Source organism: Tasmannia lanceolata, unplaced genomic scaffold, assembly GCF_043159265.1.
Source record: "Tasmannia lanceolata isolate RefF3 unplaced genomic scaffold, GAP_Taslan_0.1 ptg000015l, whole genome shotgun sequence".
In the NCBI taxonomy this organism is placed as follows: Eukaryota; Viridiplantae; Streptophyta; class Magnoliopsida; order Canellales; family Winteraceae; genus Tasmannia; species Tasmannia lanceolata.
The window spans coordinates 53,253,669-53,275,254 of NW_027518692.1; the positions used below are offsets into that span (position 1 = coordinate 53,253,669).

Genomic DNA, 21,586 nt, shown 5'->3' on the forward strand with positions numbered 1-21,586 from the left:
CTAATCACGGCCGCCAGCGTTCGTAAGGGGGCTCACAGAGTGATAATAGGAAGCACACAGGGTGTCACACTTGTCATTCCTGCATTATTATCAAAGGGTTTAGACTTTAAATGTTCAGTTTTTGAGGAATGGGTAAATCAATTCTATGTTTGAAGGAACTAAAAACTTACAAGTTCAAGGAAGCGATGAGGTCTGCCTTGGAGAAGCTTAACCCTGCATTGTACTTTGTGAAGTTCCCAGTAGCAGTGTCGAAAGCAACGTCACCTCCAACAGCAAGAACATTGCTCCCAACTACACCTGAAAAGTTAACAATGGGGTTTGCAGTCAACCCAATGCTTGTGTTGATCCCTGCGTAATCATACAAGTACTGGAGTTCCGCCTGCAAGCACAACCATTAAACTTCAAAAAGACAGACAACTCACAGAAAATCATTATCTTGAGCTACTACTTCATTAGAGTCTTGCTTTTTATTTTTTTTCTCAAATCAGATCCAGGATAAACCATGGCCATGGCAAGTTACAAGAACAATAGAGGAACCAAAACCAATAACATTAATTTTTTTAATGATATAACCAATAACATTATTTTTTTTTTGAGTGCTTGGCCGTTCACAGTTTATGCTCGTGCCGTGTGGGTCAAGACTATTTGAATTTATTGCTGGCACACGTGTCCTTCCGTGTCCGACAAGACACGCGCGTCGACGCTCCTTTGGACACTTTTAAATGTATTGCTAGGAGTGTTAGAGTTAATGTGGCTGTGTTGACACGTATTTATATAATAATCAATAATTTTATGTGTATGTATGTGTGACCATTTCTAGATTTTTAGATGTTGCCATACCAGACAACTCATATACCTATGATTTGGCCGACACTTCGAATTTATTGCCGACTCACGTGTCTTGCCGTGTCCGACACGACACGCGTGTCCACACGTGTCGACACTCCTTTGGACACTTTTATTTGTATTGCTGGAAGTGTTAGACTTAATGTGGGTGTGTGGACATGTTTTTGTATCGTGTCAAGTGTGGCATTCTGTTTTTTTATTGAATATTGTGTTTACCTCATTTGGACAACTCGTATCCATGACGAAACTGGACATACGAATCCATATCTACAAATCATGATTACATATACTTTCTATTTTAGCCGTGTCCCCGTTTCTAAAATTTAGGGGTTTGCCGTGTCCGACACTCCGTGTCCGTGTTGACACGCGACACTCGCGTCCGTGTCCACAAATCATAGTCATATACTCATATCTGTTTCGAAACTTGGCAGACGAATCCATATCAACAAATTATGATTATATATACTTTCTATTTTAGCCGTGTCCCCGTTTCTAAATTTTGGAGGTTTGCCGTGTCCGACATTCCGTGTCAGTGTCGCACATGCGACACGTGTTTGTGTCCACAAATCAAAATCAAGAGTAAACCAATAATATTAAATTAAACACATTTTTCTTCTTTTCATTTCTTTTTTGAGTAAAAAAGTGACGGCGCAAGCTTAAATCCAAGCATTTACATGTCCTTCACATGGGTCTAAGCAATCATTTCACTTCAACACATGAAATTTTGTTGGGATGTACTGCGCATGAAAACAAGTAATTCATTTGAGTAACAACAAAATTGTTGCATTTGCAAAGGCCTTCTTTATTTTGGATTTTGAGAAGAGACTGAGAGTTCAAAAGTGATTATTGGACTCAATTAAACGTAAATTTGAGTCCAATAACAGTTTTGGACTTACAAGTTACAATCAGTTCTCAAAATCCAAAAGAAATAAGTCCTAAATGTACGGAAAAAAATTACCAGTGCAAACTATGAAGAGGACTACAATCGTTCAAATAAGATATTGCAGATCAAATATTGGTCTACTGGTGGATTCAGGAACAAAAGGAGAAACAGAAACACAATTTAAATTTTTAATGCTTTTCCCCGTGGAACAAAAGAATAGTAATGTAAATAACAATGACGGAGAAGCTTATGGATTTTTCAAGCAAAATACGGAAAAAAAAAAGAAGAAATGAGCCAAAAGGCGCAATAGAAGCTTGGAGAAAACAAGATAAATTACACCACTCCCATTTTGGAAGTCATACTGAATAGCTCATTATATGGGATTTCTTTTCAAACTAACAAAATAAAGCCAGAGAAGGTAAGAGGGGAAAGGCGGACAATATGTTGTTCAAGTGGATTAAATAAATGACCCATAACAACACAGATACCAGAACTCAGCAATGAAATGAAATAATAGAAAATTTGTTACCTTGCCAGATCTTTGATCTGGAATAGTGAAGCTAAAAATTGTCTTGAGCCCAGGTACTGGTTCATCAACCGTAATGGTTGCGAGAAGCTGGCCAAACCATGTATAATTGTCAGCCAAATAATCTAAATGGCACAAAAAATGCAGTTTACTTCCCAAACATGTTTATCATATAATGATTTGCTGAAAACTAAGTGTAACTAGGTGTAACACGAAAATGAAAACATTTACACTAGTTACCTTGACAACGAAAACTAGAGGGAACAAAGATTGATAGAACTACATGGATGCATGTGACAAAAGTTATATAGCACAATATTAGTTGATTTCAAACAAAAGATATAATTTTCTATCATAATTAATTAATAAAGGGATTTGCTAGCATCCATCGTAGAAGGCATTTAGCAGATGGCCTGTTGCATCTGACAACAGCCACATCACAAATGAAGACAAAATCTGCTGCAAATGAGCTGGTGTGGCTGCTGTCAGATGCAACAGGCCATCTGCAAAATGCCTTCTGCGATGGACGCTAGCAATTCCCATTAATAAAATTTACCATATGATATATCAAATATGACAGTATATACACAACAAGACAGTTAAATAATCCATTACTTCTATATTGTACCTGTTCGTTTGAGATTATGAAAACCAATTGTCAGCCTTAAACCTATAATTGGACTCAAAATTATATTTAAATTTGAGTTCAATAATAGGCTTTGGGCTTACAATCGGTTGTCATAATCTGAAACAAACAGGGCCTAAGTAATGCTTACAGACATATACCCTTATAAGTCAAATTTTCCACAAATTTTTTTTGAAAGATGACAATTTCATTGACACTTAAAACAGCATAGGGGACCAGGAGTCCCGCGCTGCAGACATATATATCAATGATACTGGATCAGGCATACCCGAAACCAGAAAGCATAAGTCTAACCAAAAGATCGTTATTACAAAAAGTTTCCTTAGCTATACATCCCAGTTCCCATAAATCCAAAAAACTAAATCCTTCCTATATTATAACACCAGAGTCCGTTTCTCAAGTTTTCGCCGTTAAAACAAAAGGCAGAGTTGAATAACAGCAGAGGCAAAAAACACCCAAAAAGCTCCCGACATAAGAACATTCTTCCTTACCCAGAACACTTCTCCAAGTCTTCCAGAATGGTGCTGATTTCATCATAGAACAATTCCTCATTGACAGCTTGGTCGTCTTCATTCAAGTTTGATTTTTCCGAAGCCTCTTTTCTTAGAATCCAATCCTCCAACCTACAAAACCCAACCTTTTTCTTTGCCTCCCAATCCAATCTCCTTTCTTTCCTTTCATCCAACAGGAATTTAACAAAGAAGGGATGCTGGTGCAGGGGCTTATGAGTTTCTTTCACATCATATAGCCCAGTTAAGTGAAAGAAAACCTCCTTCCTCCTGTTGGCCTCTCTCTTGAAGAGAGTCCATTACTTTTTTAAGAATGCACCAATCTCCTCTCTGGGAGTTGAAGAGGATTGAGAAGCCTTATCTTCATTGTAACTTAGCCCCCTGAAACGAGAAAGAAGTTCCTCCCTATCTGGGACTCGCTTCCTCTATGTACCCCTTAAATTTTCCACAAATTGTACGCAGTCTTAATAATTTATTTCCATTGAACTTCATAATTTTCATCATACATGATACATCTTAGTTGCGGAAAACTATGTACCCCTTAGATTTCTCATCTCATGCAAATTAATGAAATACCTATTGCAGAAAAGCATCTGTGTCGAGAACACACCCATAAATCAGTGTCCAAGTAACACAGTTCTTACGGAATAGCCTAAACATTAATCAGTAAAAATATAAATAAATCAAAATCAGTGAAAATGCCTTACATTCGATTTCGTGTCCACTTTGAGGTCAGTAGTGAGATTTTTGTTTTTTAACTGTGTGTTGATTTCACCAATGAACAAGTCACCTTTCTTTGTTCCCGTCGAAGTAATTGCCTGTAGGTAGGACATCAGAAAACAATAGAATCAGATAAACATATCATGAATATAGCAATTGATACCATTCAAAAAAATGAATATAGCAATTGAACAGAAATAAGGGAAGTCTTCTACAATAAACAAAATAAATTTGGAGCGGTACAAAACACAAACATGATAATTCTCCACTAACAGGAAACAAATGCACAACAGGCCAATCATCACAGACCAGTATGAGTTGATAATTATACATATATTCACACATGTAAATTGTCTGAAAAGAATTCCATAATTCAAAATATGCACATGCAAGTAAATTCATGATCGCACATCACTATGATACATGGATATATACATATATTACATTGTATGTGAATAAATACATATACATATACAGATCAGTCTAGTAAATACATACATAGGTAGCATAAATTACATTGTAGGTTGGATTTGTATGGCAATATGGCGTAAAATACCATGATCAATTTGACAGGTTTCGTCATATATTTGTGTGACAACTTCGTATTACATCGCATAGGGTATAAGTGCGAGTCACGTGTATAAATGTAACGTGTGTGTGTGTGTGTGTGTGTGTGTGTGTGTGTGTGTGTGTGTGTGTGTGTGTGCATCAGTAGATAAAGCACTCCTATTGAATGCAGTTGAACACAGGCTCTGCCTTGCCACATGGCATTGGTTCTCATTCAAAATTTCCCATATGCTCCTTAGAGCTAGATTAGTTAAGAGCAGTAACAATTAAATTTTGAAAATTGGAATCAAATCGTATCATAATAGGAGTTGAATCGTATCAGATCGTAAATCCCAAGATTCATTAAAACCAGGGTTTTAAATTTCGGTTTCGGTACCAATTTTGGACCCCACCGAAATCGGAAATTTCGGGCTGAATTTTGGTATTTCAATTCGAAATTTCAGCCGAAATTTCCGAAATTCCGAAATTTTGTAACAATTTAAAAAAATAAAATAAAATGACATAAAATTGGCGAAATCTCAAATTTCGGAAAATTTCGGTTTCGGTCCCCACCGAAATCTAAAACCATGATTAAAACATACATACATATATCTATATCTATATCTATATAGCAGAAGAGAAAATAAGAGAATTATTTGAATTTCTCCCAAAATTCTAATAGAATTACACATAACTTTTTTTGACTTTTTTTAACAAAGACACCCATTCAGCCCACATATTTTCAATCCTACTCCCTCATTTATGCTTTTTTAATAAAAAAAAGTGGACAAAGTCAACATGGTGGCGTTTTTGTTTTTGCAAAATTACAGATTGAGTGCATATGTTACATAATATTACAGATTTTTGTTAACATATCACATAACACTACGGATTCAGGACACCTTTCAAAATATTGACGAATTCCGGGCACCTTAAGAGGAACAACATATTATGGAAACCTCTATAGATTGGAGGGCTAGGATCAGCCTATGGAAATGATTTTATGGGCACAACCTATTTCTGTTGTGTTCCATCACATGGACGGTTTGGATCAACCTATGATGTGATCCGTACAGTTCTTTTTCGGCCTGTGCATCGCACAGGACAAAAATGGGCAGATTTGTGGACAAATAATGTCTGTCCATTTTGACCTCCACAAATGGATGGGTTAGGATGATCCTATGGAGCTGATTTTTGGTACACACCCTATCTATGATAGGGCCTTGCAAATGAATGGTTTGGATCACCACAGAAAATGTGAGACCCATGTGATTGGGCGCTTAAGCTCACCATAAGTTCAGTGAGCTTAAGCTCACCAACACTTTCCTCATATATATATATATATATATATATATATATATATATATATATATATATATATATGAGAAAAGTGATTCCACTCGGCCGTGTAGAGAAGCTGTCTACACCTCCCCCATTTCATTAACGCAGGTGAAAAAGTGACCGTTGGATCAAATAATTTCCAGCCGTGTGATGACAACCAAATGGGTAAGATAAAATAAGATTTCTCATAAGCCTGAGAAATCTGAAAATGAAACATCGTGTGGGAGCTTCTGAAAACCCATCGCGTAGAGAAGCTTCGAAGCATCATCTTCTTCATCGCGGATCTGCACCTCTCACCCATCGCAGATCTGCACCTCTCATCCATCTCTACTCTCCACCGCGGTCTTCCTCACAAAAGAGAAGCATCATCTTCACGGCCGCCAGCGTACCAGATATGATTCGTCTCCTTCTTTCATTTTTTTCTTTTTTTTGGGGGAAAACCACTCGAACCTTTGTTCTTTGATTTTGGGGAAAACCAATCGAAGAACACAGGTTCGAGTGATTCCACTCAGATTATTTGGATTTGTTTTCAAAACCCTAAATCCATTTGTCTTTAGGGATTCGATTTAGGATGTAAATGAAATGGGTTTTCAGGGTGTAAATGAAATGGGTTTTCAGGGAAAACCCAAATGGGTTTTTCGAAACAGTTAGGGAAAAATCACATTTTTCCCCTAATAATCTGAAAATGAAATGGGTTTTTAGGGAAAACCCAAATAGGTCCTTTGTTTCACCCCCATTCTATCATGATTTTAGGGAAAAAATGAAATGGGTTTTTAGGGGAAAATGAAATGGGTTGGAAAAATCACATTTTTCCCCTAATAATCTGATTTTTTCGCATTTTACGAGAAAAATCACAGTTTTCCCTTAATAATCTGATCTTTTCTTTCTTCTCATGTTTTCTGGGTGAAAACTGACCCATCTTTTTTTTTTTTTTTTTTTATCTTGGGAATTGGAAGTTTCAACTGAGATGCTAATTTTTTTTTTCCTGTGAGTTGGAACTTTCAATTTTCTGGGTGAAAACCGACCCATCTTATTTTGAATTTTTTTTTTAATCTTGGGAGTTGGAAGTTTCAACTGAGATGCTAATTTTTTATTTTTTATTTTTATCCTGTGAGTTGGAAGTTTCAATTTTCTGGGTGAAAACCGAACCATCTTATTTTGAATTTTTTTTTTCATCTTGAGAGTTGGAAGTTTCAACTAAGATGCTAATTTTTTTTTTTTATCCTGTGAGTTGGAAGTTTCAATCAAGTGGTTTATCGGGGTTCGATTATTTTAGCCTGTTTTAATTGTTGTTGTGTTGACTTCCTTTTATTTCGTTTTTCATTGAGAGGAGATTAAGGCATGGCTTCCTCGTCCAACAGTAATAGTAGTACACGTGGGGTAAGAGTCATCCGCAGGAACTGTGAATGTGAAAAGAAAGCTGCACTGAAGATAAGTGAGACGGACAATAACAAAAATCGCGTATTTTATACATGTGCTGGATACAGTGTAAGTAAACACTCAATAAATTGGCTTTTAGATGTCGGTCGCATACTTTCTCTTTTCTTTTGCAAAATTCTAACGTTTAGCAGAATTTTCAGGATGGCAGCAGGAGGAAATGCAAATATTTCCGTTGGGCGTACCAGTTAGAAGGCACTGAATTTGGTGCTGAGATTGAGCCTATGGAAGGTGATGAGATTAGAGTCATCCGTAGGAACTGCGAATGTGAAAAGAAAGCTGCACTGAAGATAAGCGAGACGGACAATAACAAATATCGCGTATTTTATACATGTGCTGGATACAGTGTAAGTAAACACTCGGTAAATTTCCTTTTAGATGTCGGTTGCATATTTTTTCTTTGCATTTGCAAAATTCTAACCTTTAATAGAATTTGCAGGGTGGCAGTAGGAGGAAGTGCAAATATTTTCGTTGGGCATACCAGTTAGAAGGCACTGATGGGGAGGCTCTCAGTGAAAATACCCGTCTCCAAAGTTTGGAGAATGAGATAGAGCAAATGAAGGTGGTCTTGGAGAATGAGATAGAGCAAATGAAGGAGGTGTTGCAAGATGTAAGGGGAGGTTTTGAGAGTGTGGGGTGTTTTCTTAAAGTAGTAGTGGTTGTAGGACTTCTGTTATCTTTTTTGAAAAAGTAACTAGTAGTGACTGACTGAGAATTCGCTCTTGACTATGTACATTACAGTTCAATGGTTGAGTTCGCCGGGCACCATATGAAAACTCATGTTTTTTTTTATAGTTCTTTCTGTTTTTGCTGCAGGCAAACCCAAACCCAAACCAACCCGACCCGGCTTATGATACCTAGTTCCATATATGACTCTCAAGTTTAAATATAGCTGTTGTAACATCTCTAATACCCGGGTGCTATCTGTTAAGATCCACAAAGAAAGAGTTTTTTTAAAAAGTATAGTAGAGCCCACTTCATAGGATGATCCAATCTATTCATTTCTTGGTCACAACTACATAGGTTGTACCCAGAAAATCATTTTCATAGGATGATCTGAACCCACATGGCAGTATTCAGAGGGTGGTCTAGGATGATCCTGAGAAGAGCATGTCCTTGTAACATTCCCATCTTGGGAATCTCTAAAGTTGCATTTTTTTTCCATTGCTTACAATGAGGTTGCTTGTTCCTGCCTTGTGGATTTAAGCCACAGAGAGGATTCACCTCGCCTTAATACTAACAAGATGGATTTAAGCACACTGTAATGTTCCAAGAATTCATAGCAAGTCACTGCCAAAATAGTCAGAAATTATGTTGAGAGATGAACACCATTCCTGTTTATTTCGTTCTCTGCGACCGAAAAAAAAAAGAAGCACATAAGCATTGCGAAGAAGGGTTAAAGAAGTTGCCCTTAGTGGTGCCCTATGTTTGCCAACAAAGGGCATAGGAAGCAGTTTCCTAAACAGAGTAGAAAGTGAACTGCTCCATGATCTGAAAGGTAGTTGATCAGTTGATTGTTCACATGGAACCCAAACACTCTTTCCACTTGGAACGGCCTAGATCCCTGTTTATTTTTATCATATTAATGTTAGACATGATCACAATTGGCATCACAGCATTGACTGGCAGATTTAGGTAAATCATTCAGGGTGGGGCCAAAATGGTACAGCAATAGATACACTACAACACTTGAGGAGGATCCGTCTATCTGAACAATGCATGGATTTGGTATCAGAACAAGTGATGCTAGTACTCCATGTTTATTTTTAAGTGAGACAAAAAACAACGAGAGAAGCACTACAATCCTTACCGAACTACGCTAATCTCATTCGTTGGTCATCTATGTTTTTTCCATTCTGTACTTGACTGTTTCAAGTTATGCTTCTATAAATTTACTGCAACTGATGGTCTTAAGTTACTAATCCCCAACAAAATATTCAGTAAATGAGAAAATCAACATCACTAGAGCAGTTGACCCAACTTTAATCAGACCATAACATAAATTATTTAAAGAATCACCTCTTCATACAAGCTGGCTGCACAGATTTTTCCTATGGCATGTAGATGCAGTGGAAAGAGTGTTTGGGTTCCATGTGAACAATCACATGTCCGAAAAAGTAAATGGATGTGTAAGGGCTTACAAAGGGCATAGGAAGCAGTTTCCTAAGCAGTTTCTTACTAATCCATGATCTGAAAGGTAGTTGATCAGTTGATCTAATAAGAAAATACAGATACAATTTACCAATCCAAGCTTACTGCTGGAAGAAAATGCGAAGTAATATAAACCAAATTCAAAATAAGATGATACAGTCGAAAACAATTGTATCTTCCCCAAAATTGCCAGCCTCACTTGACAAATTCTCGTATAATTGGAATTATGCATCTTCAAACCAAACCACCTTACAGAAAAGGTGGGATGACAGCAACATACTCTCCTGCTCCTTTGTACTTGGCTGTTGGCCTTCCTAAATACTTAGATATAACCTCCATTGATAAATTGCAAGAAGAACTGATAACCTGAGTTTTGCCTCTTCTACTCTTCTATTCTTATACTTGGCCCGTATTTTCAACTGCACACTTCATACGAAGGGCAGCTCTAACAACATTTCCTCGCGTAATAATCCCAACCTTTTAAGAAAAGAAGTGAGTGAGATAGGAAACAGAATTTATGGCAGATAAAAAAGCAAAAGAAAAAGAGAGTGAAAAAGTTAAGCATATCTTACCAGCTTACCAGCATCATCTACAACAGGAAGTCGTCGGTATTTTGTTTCGAGCAATAACCTGTAATGTCGAAAACATAATTTTAAGAACAATTGGCCTGGATGTCTAAAAGCAGCAGACTATGCAAATGTTTGTACAGAATGATAGTACACCAACACAAATCAAAACAGCCTAAAATCCAAAACCCACAAGGGGTGAAGTTTCTTCAAATTTCTCAACATAAGAATGATAGTACACCAACACAAATCAAATAAATGCAACATATTAAGTGAATACCAAAGAGGCTTATATACTTACAGAAAGCATACTAAAAAGACTCTTCAGTATGACATCGGGTCCTCTTCCTCTTCCTCTTCCTCGTCATCCCCTTCTTCTTCCACTCCCTCTTCTTTCTCTTCAACCTCCGCTGCAGTCATCTATCAGAAAAAATAGTAAATGAAAAATATATTAGCTCCCAGTGACATGATAAGAAAAAAATATATTTCCCAAACACAATCACTTCTGTGAAAGATCAAAGAATCAAAACCTTCGGCTGTTTGCACGTCCTAATATAATGGCCTCTTTGTCCACAATTTCCACACTTTCGTTGCTTGGTTTTGGATTTAGATTTCTCTAGACTGGATTTAAACCGGGTAGCCTTCTTCGGTCGACCTTTCGTTTTCACAGGTACGGGGTCACGAATACATATCTCCGCAGTGTTAGTCACATAGTTGGATTGTACTTGACTGCAACTATTTGCAACAATTTCGTTGTCTCTCTTCTCTACCTCGGATTCCGCTAAAGATGCATCTAAAGTTTCGTCCACCTTCTTCATAAGCCTCTTATTATTCTGAATGACATCCAGTGCTCTGTGGCACTTTGCTAGTAGGAGCCATCTCTCAAGAGGAGTTACGGCTTTATTATTTCCTTCGTCTGCAGCCACCCCACCCCGGGATTGATGATATCTTGCCATAACCGTCCACCTATTTAAGATATATCGCTCCGGAATGCTGAGTAAACGTTTCTCCCTCATAATGCGCAGGATGTGTTTGCATAAGTAACCTTCGGTCTCAAACTTAGCACACTGACAAGTAGCCTTTACACCTTCAGCTTCAGATTCTTCATATACAACCTTGCACCATTTCCACTTCTCTTCATTACTCAATCCCACAAGGTATTCAGACACGTTACCATTCTTATCTAACAACTCATCCCAACAGTCGCTACTATCCCCAAATTCTGCTTTGAATAATTTAAACATAATACTCGTATAACATTTTGCAGCTTGTGATTCCAAAGTGCTCCTAGAAATCAATAAAGCACTTGTACTTTTAGACTTGAAATCTGCTTGAGATTCTTTATCGCGCCGATCATGAAGTGCATTATCATATTGTTCAACAAACGCCTGTAAAGTAGTGCCCTGGTTTACAAAACCATCAAAGAAAGCATTCATGCTTTCTCTACGTGAACTTGATGTCATGCCTGCCGTGAACGTGTCTCTAAAATAAGCAGGCAGCCAATGACTCCGTAGCTCCCACATTTTTGCTAACCAACTATTTTCAACTATTTTCAACTATTGTCCACCAATTGCTGCCATTCTGTCTCACTGTCGGCTATGTTTTTTCTGAAATACCAATGAGTGTAATCCTTAGCGAAATCGCTAGTCGAATCTCGCATGGCTGGAATATGCTCAACTAGGTGCTTACTGATATGCCACGAGCAAAACCGATGACGGGTGTTCGGAAAAACTGTTCTGATTGCATTTCGCATAGCCCCGTCCATGTCGGTTATTATACAACTAGGAGCTTTCCCCGACATGCATTTCAGCCACTCCTTAAACAACCAAGTAAATGTCTCCTCTGTCTCGTCTGCTAAGAGGGCACAACCAAAAAGAGTAGATTGCCGGTGGTGGTTGACACCGGTAAATGGTGCAAATGGCATCTTATACCGATTGGTCTTATACGTGACATCAAATACTATCACATCACTGAATCTAAGGTATGCATCCCTCGCCCTTGAGTCTGCCCAAAACATGGATCTCAAGTTTCCTGAAATATCCAACTCCATGCAAAAATGGAAGTTTGGATCTTCTGATCGTTTCTGTTGGAATCTTAGGGCTACTTCGACAGCTTCTCGTCCCATGTTGTTAGCCCTCTCTGATCTCAAATGGGTCACTACCTGATTGGTTGTGACAGCACTACCTGATCCATCACGTGATATATTAATTGTCCTTGCAATTCCACTAGGACCCAATCCACTTTTATTGAGGACGTTTACCAAATTCTTACATGCGGCATTCTTATGGAAATTATTATGCGAGCGATGCAAGCGTCTTTTAGGTGGAGATGTGAGATCGTGACAATGATCCTCCACAAAAGTGCTCACTTCCCACATTCCATCTCTAAATTTAATATCCATCTTCGCTTTACACCCTTCTCTTACAGTACGACGCCTTTTCACCTCTCCTTCCCTACCCTCCAGTCTCTTATCTTTAGGATATCTCTCTCCTTCTTTATCACAAACAAACCTCCTAAATATCACTTTCCCTGTTTTCTTCGACTTACTGGTCCTGCATTTCCTTACCCCAAACCCTGTAGACAAACCATATACATTGTAAAAGTCGTAGGCAGCCGCCTCGCTATCAAACTGCTGCTTTTCCACCGGTTTCTGAGCTACGTTGCTCCTACCATTATCCTTAGTAGGAGTCTGCAAACTACCACTGCAACCTTCTTCATTATCAACAGAAACCAACGTACCCTCATTAAGATTTTCCTCCTCACCAACCAAAAGAAATCCATTCCCCTCAACTTCATCATTTACTAACCCACCAGCAGCTTGTGATAACGTATCATCAACAATAATTAACCTATTAGCATCAACATCATCAATGGATAACCCACAAACATTTGACATAGTATCATCCATTACCTGCAAAGGGCATTGGCCATTGGGATGTTAGGTGATCATATACAACTCAGAAGCACTATCTCAGTTGAAACTTCCAACTCACAAGATTAAAAAAAAATCAAAATAAGATGGGTCGGTTTTCACCCAGAAAATTGAAACTTCCAACTCACAGGATAAAAAAAAAAATTTAGCATCTCAGTTGAAACTTCCAACTCTCAAGATAAAAAAAAAAATTCAAAATAAGATGGTTCGGTTTTCACCCAGAAAATTGAAACTTCCAACTCACAGGATAAAAATAAAAAATAAAAAATTAGCATCTCAGTTGAAACTTCCAACTCCCAAGATTAAAAAAAAAATTCAAAATAAGATGGGTCGGTTTTCACCCAGAAAATTGAAAGTTCCAACTCACAGGAAAAAAAAAATTAGCATCTCAGTTGAAACTTCCAATTCCCAAGATAAAAAAAAAAAAAAAAAAAAAAGATGGGTCGGTTTTCACCCAGAAAACATGAGAAGAAAGAAAAGATCAGATTATTAGGGGAAAACTGTGATTTTTCTCGTAAAATGCGAAAAAAATCAGATTATTAGGGGAAAAATGTGATTTTTCCAACCCATTTCATTTTCCCCTAAAAACCCATTTCATTTTTTCCCTAAAATCATGATAGAATGGGGGTGAAACAAAGGACCTATTTGGGTTTTCCCTAAAAACCCATTTCATTTTCAGATTATTAGGGGAAAAATGTGATTTTTCCCTAACTGTTTCGAAAAACCCATTTGGGTTTTCCCTGAAAACCCATTTCATTTACACCCTAAAAACCCATTTCATTTACATCCTAAATCGAATCCCTAAAGACAAATGGATTTAGGGTTTTGAAAACAAATCCAAATAATCTGAGTGGAATCACTCGAACCTGTGTTCTTCGATTGGTTTTCCCCAAAATCAAAGAACACAGGTTCGAGTGGTTTTCCCCCAAAAAAAAGAAAAAAATGAAAGAAGGAGACGAATCATATCTGGTACGCTGGCGGCCGTGAAGATGATGCTTCTCTTTTGTGAGGAAGACCGCGGTGGAGAGTAGAGATGGATGAGAGGTGCAGATCTGCGATGGGTGAGAGGTGCAGATCCGCGATGAAGAAGATGATGCTTCGAAGCTTCTCTACGCGATGGGTTTTCAGAAGCTCCCACACGATGTTTCATTTTCAGATTTCTCAGGCTTATGAGAAATCTTATTTTCTCTTACCCATTTGGTTGTCATCACACGGCTGGAAATTATTTGATCCAACGGTCACTTTTTCACCTGCGTTAATGAAATGGGGAGGTGTAGACAGCTTCTCTACACGGCCGAGTGGAATCACTTTTCTCTATATATATATATATATATATATATATATATATGAGAGAACGGTTCCTACACATATGTGTAGATAAGTTATCTACACACTAGCTTAAAATACAGTGGGGGCCATATTATTTGGGTGATCCAAACCATTCATTTTTAAGGCCCTCACATAGATAGGGTGTCCACAAAAAATCAGATCCATAGGATCATCCTAACCATTCGAACTGTGGAGGCAAAAATGGACTAATTTGTGAAGGTTTAAAGACATCCATTTTACCTCCACAAATCGTAGGGTTGGGATGATCCTATGGATCTGATTTTTTGTAGACACCCTATCTATGTGAGGGCCTTTAAAATGGATGGCTTGGATCACCCAAACAATGTGGGCCCCCACTGTATTTTAAGCTAGTGTGTAGAGAACTCTCTACACATGTGTAGGAACCGTTTTCTCTCTCTCTCTCTCTCTCTCTCTCTCTCTCTCTCTATATATATATATATATATATCAGAAACATATAAAAAAATCACAAACAAATAGAAAATAATAAAATATCCAATTATAAATTTTTCATCCAAAACTCGTTAATTTAAAAGCTAAGATTAGTTGATTGTTAACAAACTTGTAACATACTAATCAACTATCTCCCATCCAAACCCAACTCAACTCAACTCAACTCAAGAAAGCCTTTGTCCCAAACTAGTTGGGGTCGGCTAAATGAATCCTTTAGAAAAATTTCATGAAGAAGGTGAAAGGAATCTACCCAGCTCTAATCCTGGTTCTAGTTGGCTTCTTCTACGTGGATCATTTTCTTCCATTCTATCCTATCCAAACCCATACATATTGGATAATAATCTTGAAAATCATAAAAGACACTAGAACATATCAATTATCAATCTCAAACATTTATGAAAAAAATCAATTATAAAAAACTAGTAAGTCATCGATGTTGTCCCCATTATAGTTGTCTCTGTCCTAGATGTAAATAATGCCCTCAAGCACATGCATTGTGCTTGACTGGTTCAAATTGGTTCGATTTGACCGAACTCCTTCACTGTCTTCTTCCTTCTCACGAGAGGATTTTTTAAGGCTTCTAATATAGAAGGGGAAGGAGGTCATTTGAAAGAAATTTAGATTTTCTTTTATACAAAACTTAATTAAGATAAATCGCTTCAATCGTACGATTTACGGTTGAATCGTAAAGATTCAATCATTGGATTCAAATTGAAATATATAAGATTTGATTTGAATCGTAAATCGTAAGATTTTCAATACAACAGTTTTGACAAGGCAATCACTGTTGTTGAAAGGGTTTTGACAAGGCAATCACTGTTGTTGAAAGGGTCTTTTATTCAATATGTATACATAAAACAATCAAAATCAAAGTGCATTCCATGTGTTGTGATCTTCAGTGATAATCCAAATCCAAGCATGCAGACCTTTTGCTCAGCACGTTGGAATCATTTAACCAAGTTTTAAAGAATTGCCTACTAGACTAGAACCTTGCCAAAGTCAAATCACCTTTGAGCTCTATGTTGGCAACAAAGTATATCATAACCACATACGACGAGTTGTCAAAAATCAATTTTAATTGACTCGGAAGAGTCAAAGAAAAGATGAGCAAGCAAAAAAACCGATGTAGTCTACAATATTTTCATTTTGATTTATTACTGTTTTAAGGTTTTCCATTGATTCGTTTGATTTGACTAATTTAAGGAAATATTCTGCTGATTATACTCGGCTAGACTTCTAGGCGAGTTCCAAGTAGGGCCCAATTTTCTGATCATTGCCAGTGTGTGACCAATGGATTAACATCCAATAAATTCAAAGAATAGGAAAAAGAAGGTAAATATAGGAAAGAATCAGACAGACTCAATTCCCTTGCAGAACTGCATCTCTTTCATTTTTCTAACCCATCTTAAAGAGGTGCAACCTTAGTCAATTGATTATATAAATATAAATGTAAGTAGATGTGTCTGACACTCCCTGTCGACACGGACACAGAGTGTCGGACACGGAAAATCTCCAAAATTTAGAAACGGGGACACGGCTAAAATAGAAAGGATATATATGATACAACAACAAATATTAGTTAAAGAAGAGCTAAAAAAGAATTTATAATCAAAGAATAGTTAATACTAAAACAGGTAAACGCAATATGCAGTAATAAAACGGAATGTCACACTTGACACGACGCAAAAATGTGTTCACACACCCACATGAAGTCTAACACTTATAGATGTACATTTAAAAGTGTCCAAAGGAGTGTCGACACGGGTGGACACACGTGTCGTGTCGGACACGGCAAGACACGTGTGTCAGCAGTAAATTCAAAGTGTAGGCCAAATCATAGCATATAAGAGTATTCTCAGTCACATAGAAAATTAAGTTCTACGAACAAACTTTAGATTATATATCATAGACCAGACAAAAAAGTTCCAAAGTTAGAGAATTTAATAGGTAAAAAAACAGGGAGTGGAAGAAAAAGAATGTCCCAAACCTATGCAACTCATTACAGATGAGTTACACAGCCACTTGATACTAGTGAACTGTCCAAAGAAACCTATGATTTAGACGACACTTTGAATTTATTGCTGACACACACGTGTCATGTCCAACACGACATGTGTTTCCACACGTGTCGACACTCCTTCGGACACTTTTAAATGTACAACTAGGAGTTTTAGAGTTAATCTGGTCGTGCGGATACGGTTTTGTGTAGTAATCAATAATTTTGTGTATGTACGTGTCACCAATTCTAGATTTTTAGATATTCCCATGTCAGACAGCTCGTGTCCGTGTCGAAACTTGACACACAAATCCATATCAACAAATCATGAGTATATATACTTTCTATTTTAGCCATGTCCCCGTTTCTAAATTTTAGGGGTTTGCCAGCATTGACACGTGACACTTGTGTCCCCAAATCATAGAAAGAAACATAGAAAAAATCAAGAAAAAACTACTAGAAATCCCCTAGATCAAAACAAATCTACAAGAATCTCCCCAAAATTTTCATAATTACCAAGGATACGGTTTTGTTCCATAAATAACTTTTACTTTTTTCTTTTACCCATTTTACCCTTCATTATATTACCCTTCATTATATTACCCTTAATGTAGAAATCCCTAACATTAAATCCTTAAAATCTCCCTCTCTCTTAAATAAAGGCAACTATCTCTCTCTTAAATGAGATTTTATATGGTGTAAGCCAGTATAGTCCATTATTTTTCAAAAAGTACTCTACGGGCTACACCATAGGATGATCCAAACCATTCATTTGATGGACAGTAACATAAATAAGTTGCAAGCCAAAAACCATTTCCACAATTTCTCTAGGCCCTATTTTTGGTTGCTCAAAAGCTCGGCATTCATTGGCAGTTCAAATGTCAATGAACTTCCAATGAATGTTGATTCATGTTTGGTTGCCAAATTTGCATTGAAACTCCATTTGACTCCCAGACATGTTTGGGACGTCATTATTGCCATTTTTTCCTAAATGGCGCCCATGTGGCACTAAAGTTCCCTCCCCTCATCTTCCAACCAAATTTTACCAAATAGAGAAATTTGGGTGGTAGAAGAGTGGATTATCTCTTTTGTTAAAGTATAAAAAGATAAATAACGCCTTTATCCAACAGCTTAACCTTTTGGAGAAGTTTGTTAGTTAACATGGTATCAGAGCAAGATCGGATTGTGCCTTGATCACTAGCTTCGAGTTCAAACCTCTCTGATGTCAAAAAAAAAAAATCCACATGCAATGGTTGGCCCAAGGTGGGACCACATGTACCACGTGTTTGCCAAGTGTGCCACACATGAGGGGCAGTGTTGAAGTATAAAAGATTAAATACCGCCCTTTCTCCAACAGCTTAAGCTTTTGGAGTAACTAGTAGTTTCACATGGTATCAGAGCCAAAGGTCTCGGGTTCAAACCTCCCGGATAGCAAAAATTCACAAGCGATGGTCGGCCCAAAGTGGGACCACATGTGCCATGTGTTTGCCAAGTGGGCCACACGTGCGGGGGAGTGTTAAAGTACATAAAAAAAAATAACGCCTTTCTCCAACAGCTTAAGCTTTTGGAGAAGTTGGTTAGTTAACATCTTTCTCTCTTTTCCCTATCTCTCTCTCTACCAAACTCTCTATATTGGTAATGACACCCCTACTTTTTCCACTACTCTCATGTGCAACCAAACATTGCTTACCACTCTTCCACTATTCTTCGAGTGGAAATTCTAGACATCTACCATGCTTGTCTACTCGTTTTTGACTTCTTATTCCACAACTCTCCAAGCCACCCCCGAGCAACCAAACATGGCCCTATAGATTAGAGGGTTGGGATTATACTGTGGGAATGATTTTTGGGTCACAACCTATTTACATTGTGGCCCATCAAATGGACGGTTTGGATCATCCTATGGTGTGGCCCGTACAATACTTTTTGAAAAATAATGGAATATAGTGGCTTGCACAATATAAAATCTCATTTGAGAGAGAGAGAGAGAATATGTTTCCTTTGTTTGAGAGAGAGGGTGAGATTTTGATGATTTAACGTTGCCTTTATTGATGAAGTGAGAGGCTTTAGGGATTTCTGTTATATAAAACTAAACTTAATATAATGAAGGGTAAAATGGATAAAAGAAAAAATTAAAAGCTATCAAGGAATTATTGGTCGCTAAGAAAATTTTGGGGGGATTCTCGTAGATACGTTTTTATCTAAGGTGTTTCTAGTAGTTTTCCCAAAAATAAATGAAAACTTTCCACGTTGCTTTGAAGAAAATTAATGCATGCAAATGAAATTCTTAACAATTAACATAGCTGACAAGAAGTTACCATAATGACATGAACTGAGTGCCTTTGAGTTTTATCAGTAAAGCAATAACATTATACTGCAAATACAGGAGATCAGTCAAAAGAAGTGAATCAAAAGAGTCAGGACACTCTCTGATCAACACTCAAAAACTGTCGTTCCAACTACAAAAGCTCGCTTAAACAAATCCCAAATCGATCAGCAAACTTTAACATTTCCCCCGGATTCCAACAACCATAATCGGCCACATGGAGACGAGGGCATGAGCCTAAAGGTCATCTCATAGGTTTGCAACAACCCCATCTACCCCCCCTCCCCCTCCCAATACAGAACAGAAAACAAATGACAAATGAAAAATACGTTCTAACTACAAAGAATCAGAACATGTATTCGACATCCAACAGGACGATCATAAATCCACAGTATATTCATTCACCAATAATCCCCTCAAAATTTGCTATCCCAGCCATACACACAGCAAGAAAACAATACCAACCAACCAAAAAAAAAAGAACATTAAAAAACCCATAATGCCATTCCACTAAATCTAGGTTTTTTCGCATAACAATCACAACCCAAATCAAAAATTATAAAACAAATGTATACATAATTTACCAGTATGCAAAAATTTTCAAAATCATCCTTTACATGGGTAGCATTCAATTAATTAATTGACAAAGAAAAAAAATACAGAACTTGAAAGAATCACACATTACAAAAACATAAATTCCAGACAGAGAAAATATAGCAAAAATTAGGAAAAAAAAAACAGATTTAAGATGAGAAAAAACGAGAGAGGAACTCACAACTCCTGTCGATGTGTAGGTAGTTACGGTGAATTTGTGATCGGTCTGGTAATCCTTGTAGATAAGATCTTAAATGACAAAAAAATGCAATAAGATACGAAGCCAAACAAGAGAAGAAAAAAAATCCAAAGTCAGAAATGAAAAATGAGAGAAGAGAAAGGAAAATAACCTCTGGCTTTTTTTCCGATCTCGGCGTAAAGACCAGGACCCTTTCCCATTTTCTTCTCGAGAAAAAAAACAAACGAAGAGAATGAAAGAGAGAGATTTCTTGAGCGAGAGGAACTGAGAGAAAAGGGGAGAGAGAGGGAGATATATATAGAGAGAACAAAACCCTAGCTGGAGCCATTTGTTAGAATCTTGTTTTTCTGGAAAAAATCGTGACCGTTGAATGAGGCCCGAGGCTTCTTCACCCCCAATTCACATTTAAATGGAAGTGATATGAGCACAACCATGTTTTAATAATTGCACAAAAATAGTTTGTCTTTTCTTCTTTTAAATGGCGATAGCTTTTCTTTTTTTCTTTTTCTTTTTCGAAATGGCAAGATTTCATTAAAAATAGCGGCCACTCCTTAACAGGCAAGGCGATCCAGCTCTCCATTCGTAGACCACTTAACATGATTAAATCGAACTGAGTGGCCTTCCACCCGATCCATAATCTCATCAATGAGCTTTGGAAATCTCATCATTTTTTCCGGCATGTGTTTTTACGAGCTGTTATGACCATCAATAGAGTCATTATTACCGACTGCTTTTTAGGTTGAGTTCCGCAACTATTATAATAATGGATTCCGCCGATTATTCGGTATCACCGACCCGCAAAGCCTATTTCTAAATTTTCTCCGATTTGTGGCGACTAAAAGATGAGATTCTGCCGACAGACTCGGAGTCGATCTAGACTATTGATATGAGAACAATAATTGCCCACATAATTACACCCCAACTCATTAATCCATTTTGCAATATTCACATTAATTTATTTTGGCCCAATTATTCGGGCGAGAATGAGAAAACTTGCATAATATGCATGTTGTTAGAATATGTGAGATCTCACCGTTGGATGAGTTGAGATTCACCATTGGATCATCTTGGTAGTAGAGTAAGCAAGTTGGTTAGATGAGGCAACCTAGATAATTAGGCAACTAGATTAGAATCGCAAGTTGGTTAGATGAGGCAACCTAGATAAATTAGGCAACTAGATTAGAATAGCAATTTGGTTGGATTAGCATGTTTCTATCTTTATCTCTTTCCACAATCAATGCTTATCTTTCAATGTTTATCCTTTGAAAATTCTATATAAACACGCATTCGGTTCATTGTAATTTAATCGAGATTTATTAGTGAAATCTTCTATTTTATTATGGTATCAAAGAAACCGATCCTACGCTGACCACAATGGTAGCTATATCGTTTCACGATGGACAAACTGATATAGACGTCCTCCTAGCCACCACTGCAAATCTCAATCCTCTCGCTCCTTGTTCTCTCTGCACCGATATTAGGGTTCCGAAGAGATACATCCACCTCCCTCTCCCTGTAATATCTTTGTTCAAGTCATAGGTGTCACTCGCTTTGTCGGCACTCATGT

The 21,586-nt window shown here is 37.4% G+C and overlaps 3 protein-coding genes across 3 annotated transcripts; 1 reads left to right on the top strand and 2 right to left on the bottom strand.

The window, feature by feature from the left end:
- On the bottom strand, positions 1 to 20,304 carry LOC143892084 (mitochondrial outer membrane protein porin of 34 kDa-like). Its single transcript, XM_077396553.1, has 6 exons — positions 20,171 to 20,304; positions 20,002 to 20,069; positions 4,118 to 4,228; positions 2,259 to 2,345; positions 171 to 379; positions 1 to 79 (listed from the first exon to the last, which is right to left on the bottom strand). Exons 1-6 carry the CDS (start codon positions 20,217 to 20,219, stop codon positions 1 to 3), a joined length of 603 nt encoding a protein of 200 aa, XP_077252668.1. The 5' UTR covers positions 20,220 to 20,304.
- Positions 6,107 to 8,362, top strand: LOC143846452 (uncharacterized). The gene is made up of 3 exons (XM_077354887.1): positions 6,107 to 7,505; positions 7,598 to 7,801; positions 7,894 to 8,362. The coding sequence occupies exons 1-3, from the start codon at positions 7,359 to 7,361 to the stop codon at positions 8,146 to 8,148; spliced, it is 606 nt and encodes a 201-aa protein (XP_077211002.1). The 5' UTR covers positions 6,107 to 7,358; the 3' UTR covers positions 8,149 to 8,362.
- On the bottom strand, positions 9,426 to 13,340 carry LOC143892385 (protein FAR1-RELATED SEQUENCE 5-like). The gene is made up of 4 exons (XM_077396974.1): positions 10,702 to 13,340; positions 10,473 to 10,591; positions 10,178 to 10,235; positions 9,426 to 10,082 (listed from the first exon to the last, which is right to left on the bottom strand). Exon 1 carries the CDS (start codon positions 13,077 to 13,079, stop codon positions 11,724 to 11,726), a length of 1,356 nt encoding a protein of 451 aa, XP_077253089.1. The 5' UTR covers positions 13,080 to 13,340; the 3' UTR covers positions 9,426 to 10,082; positions 10,178 to 10,235; positions 10,473 to 10,591; positions 10,702 to 11,723.
- Positions 20,305 to 21,586: the final 1,282 nt, after the last annotated feature.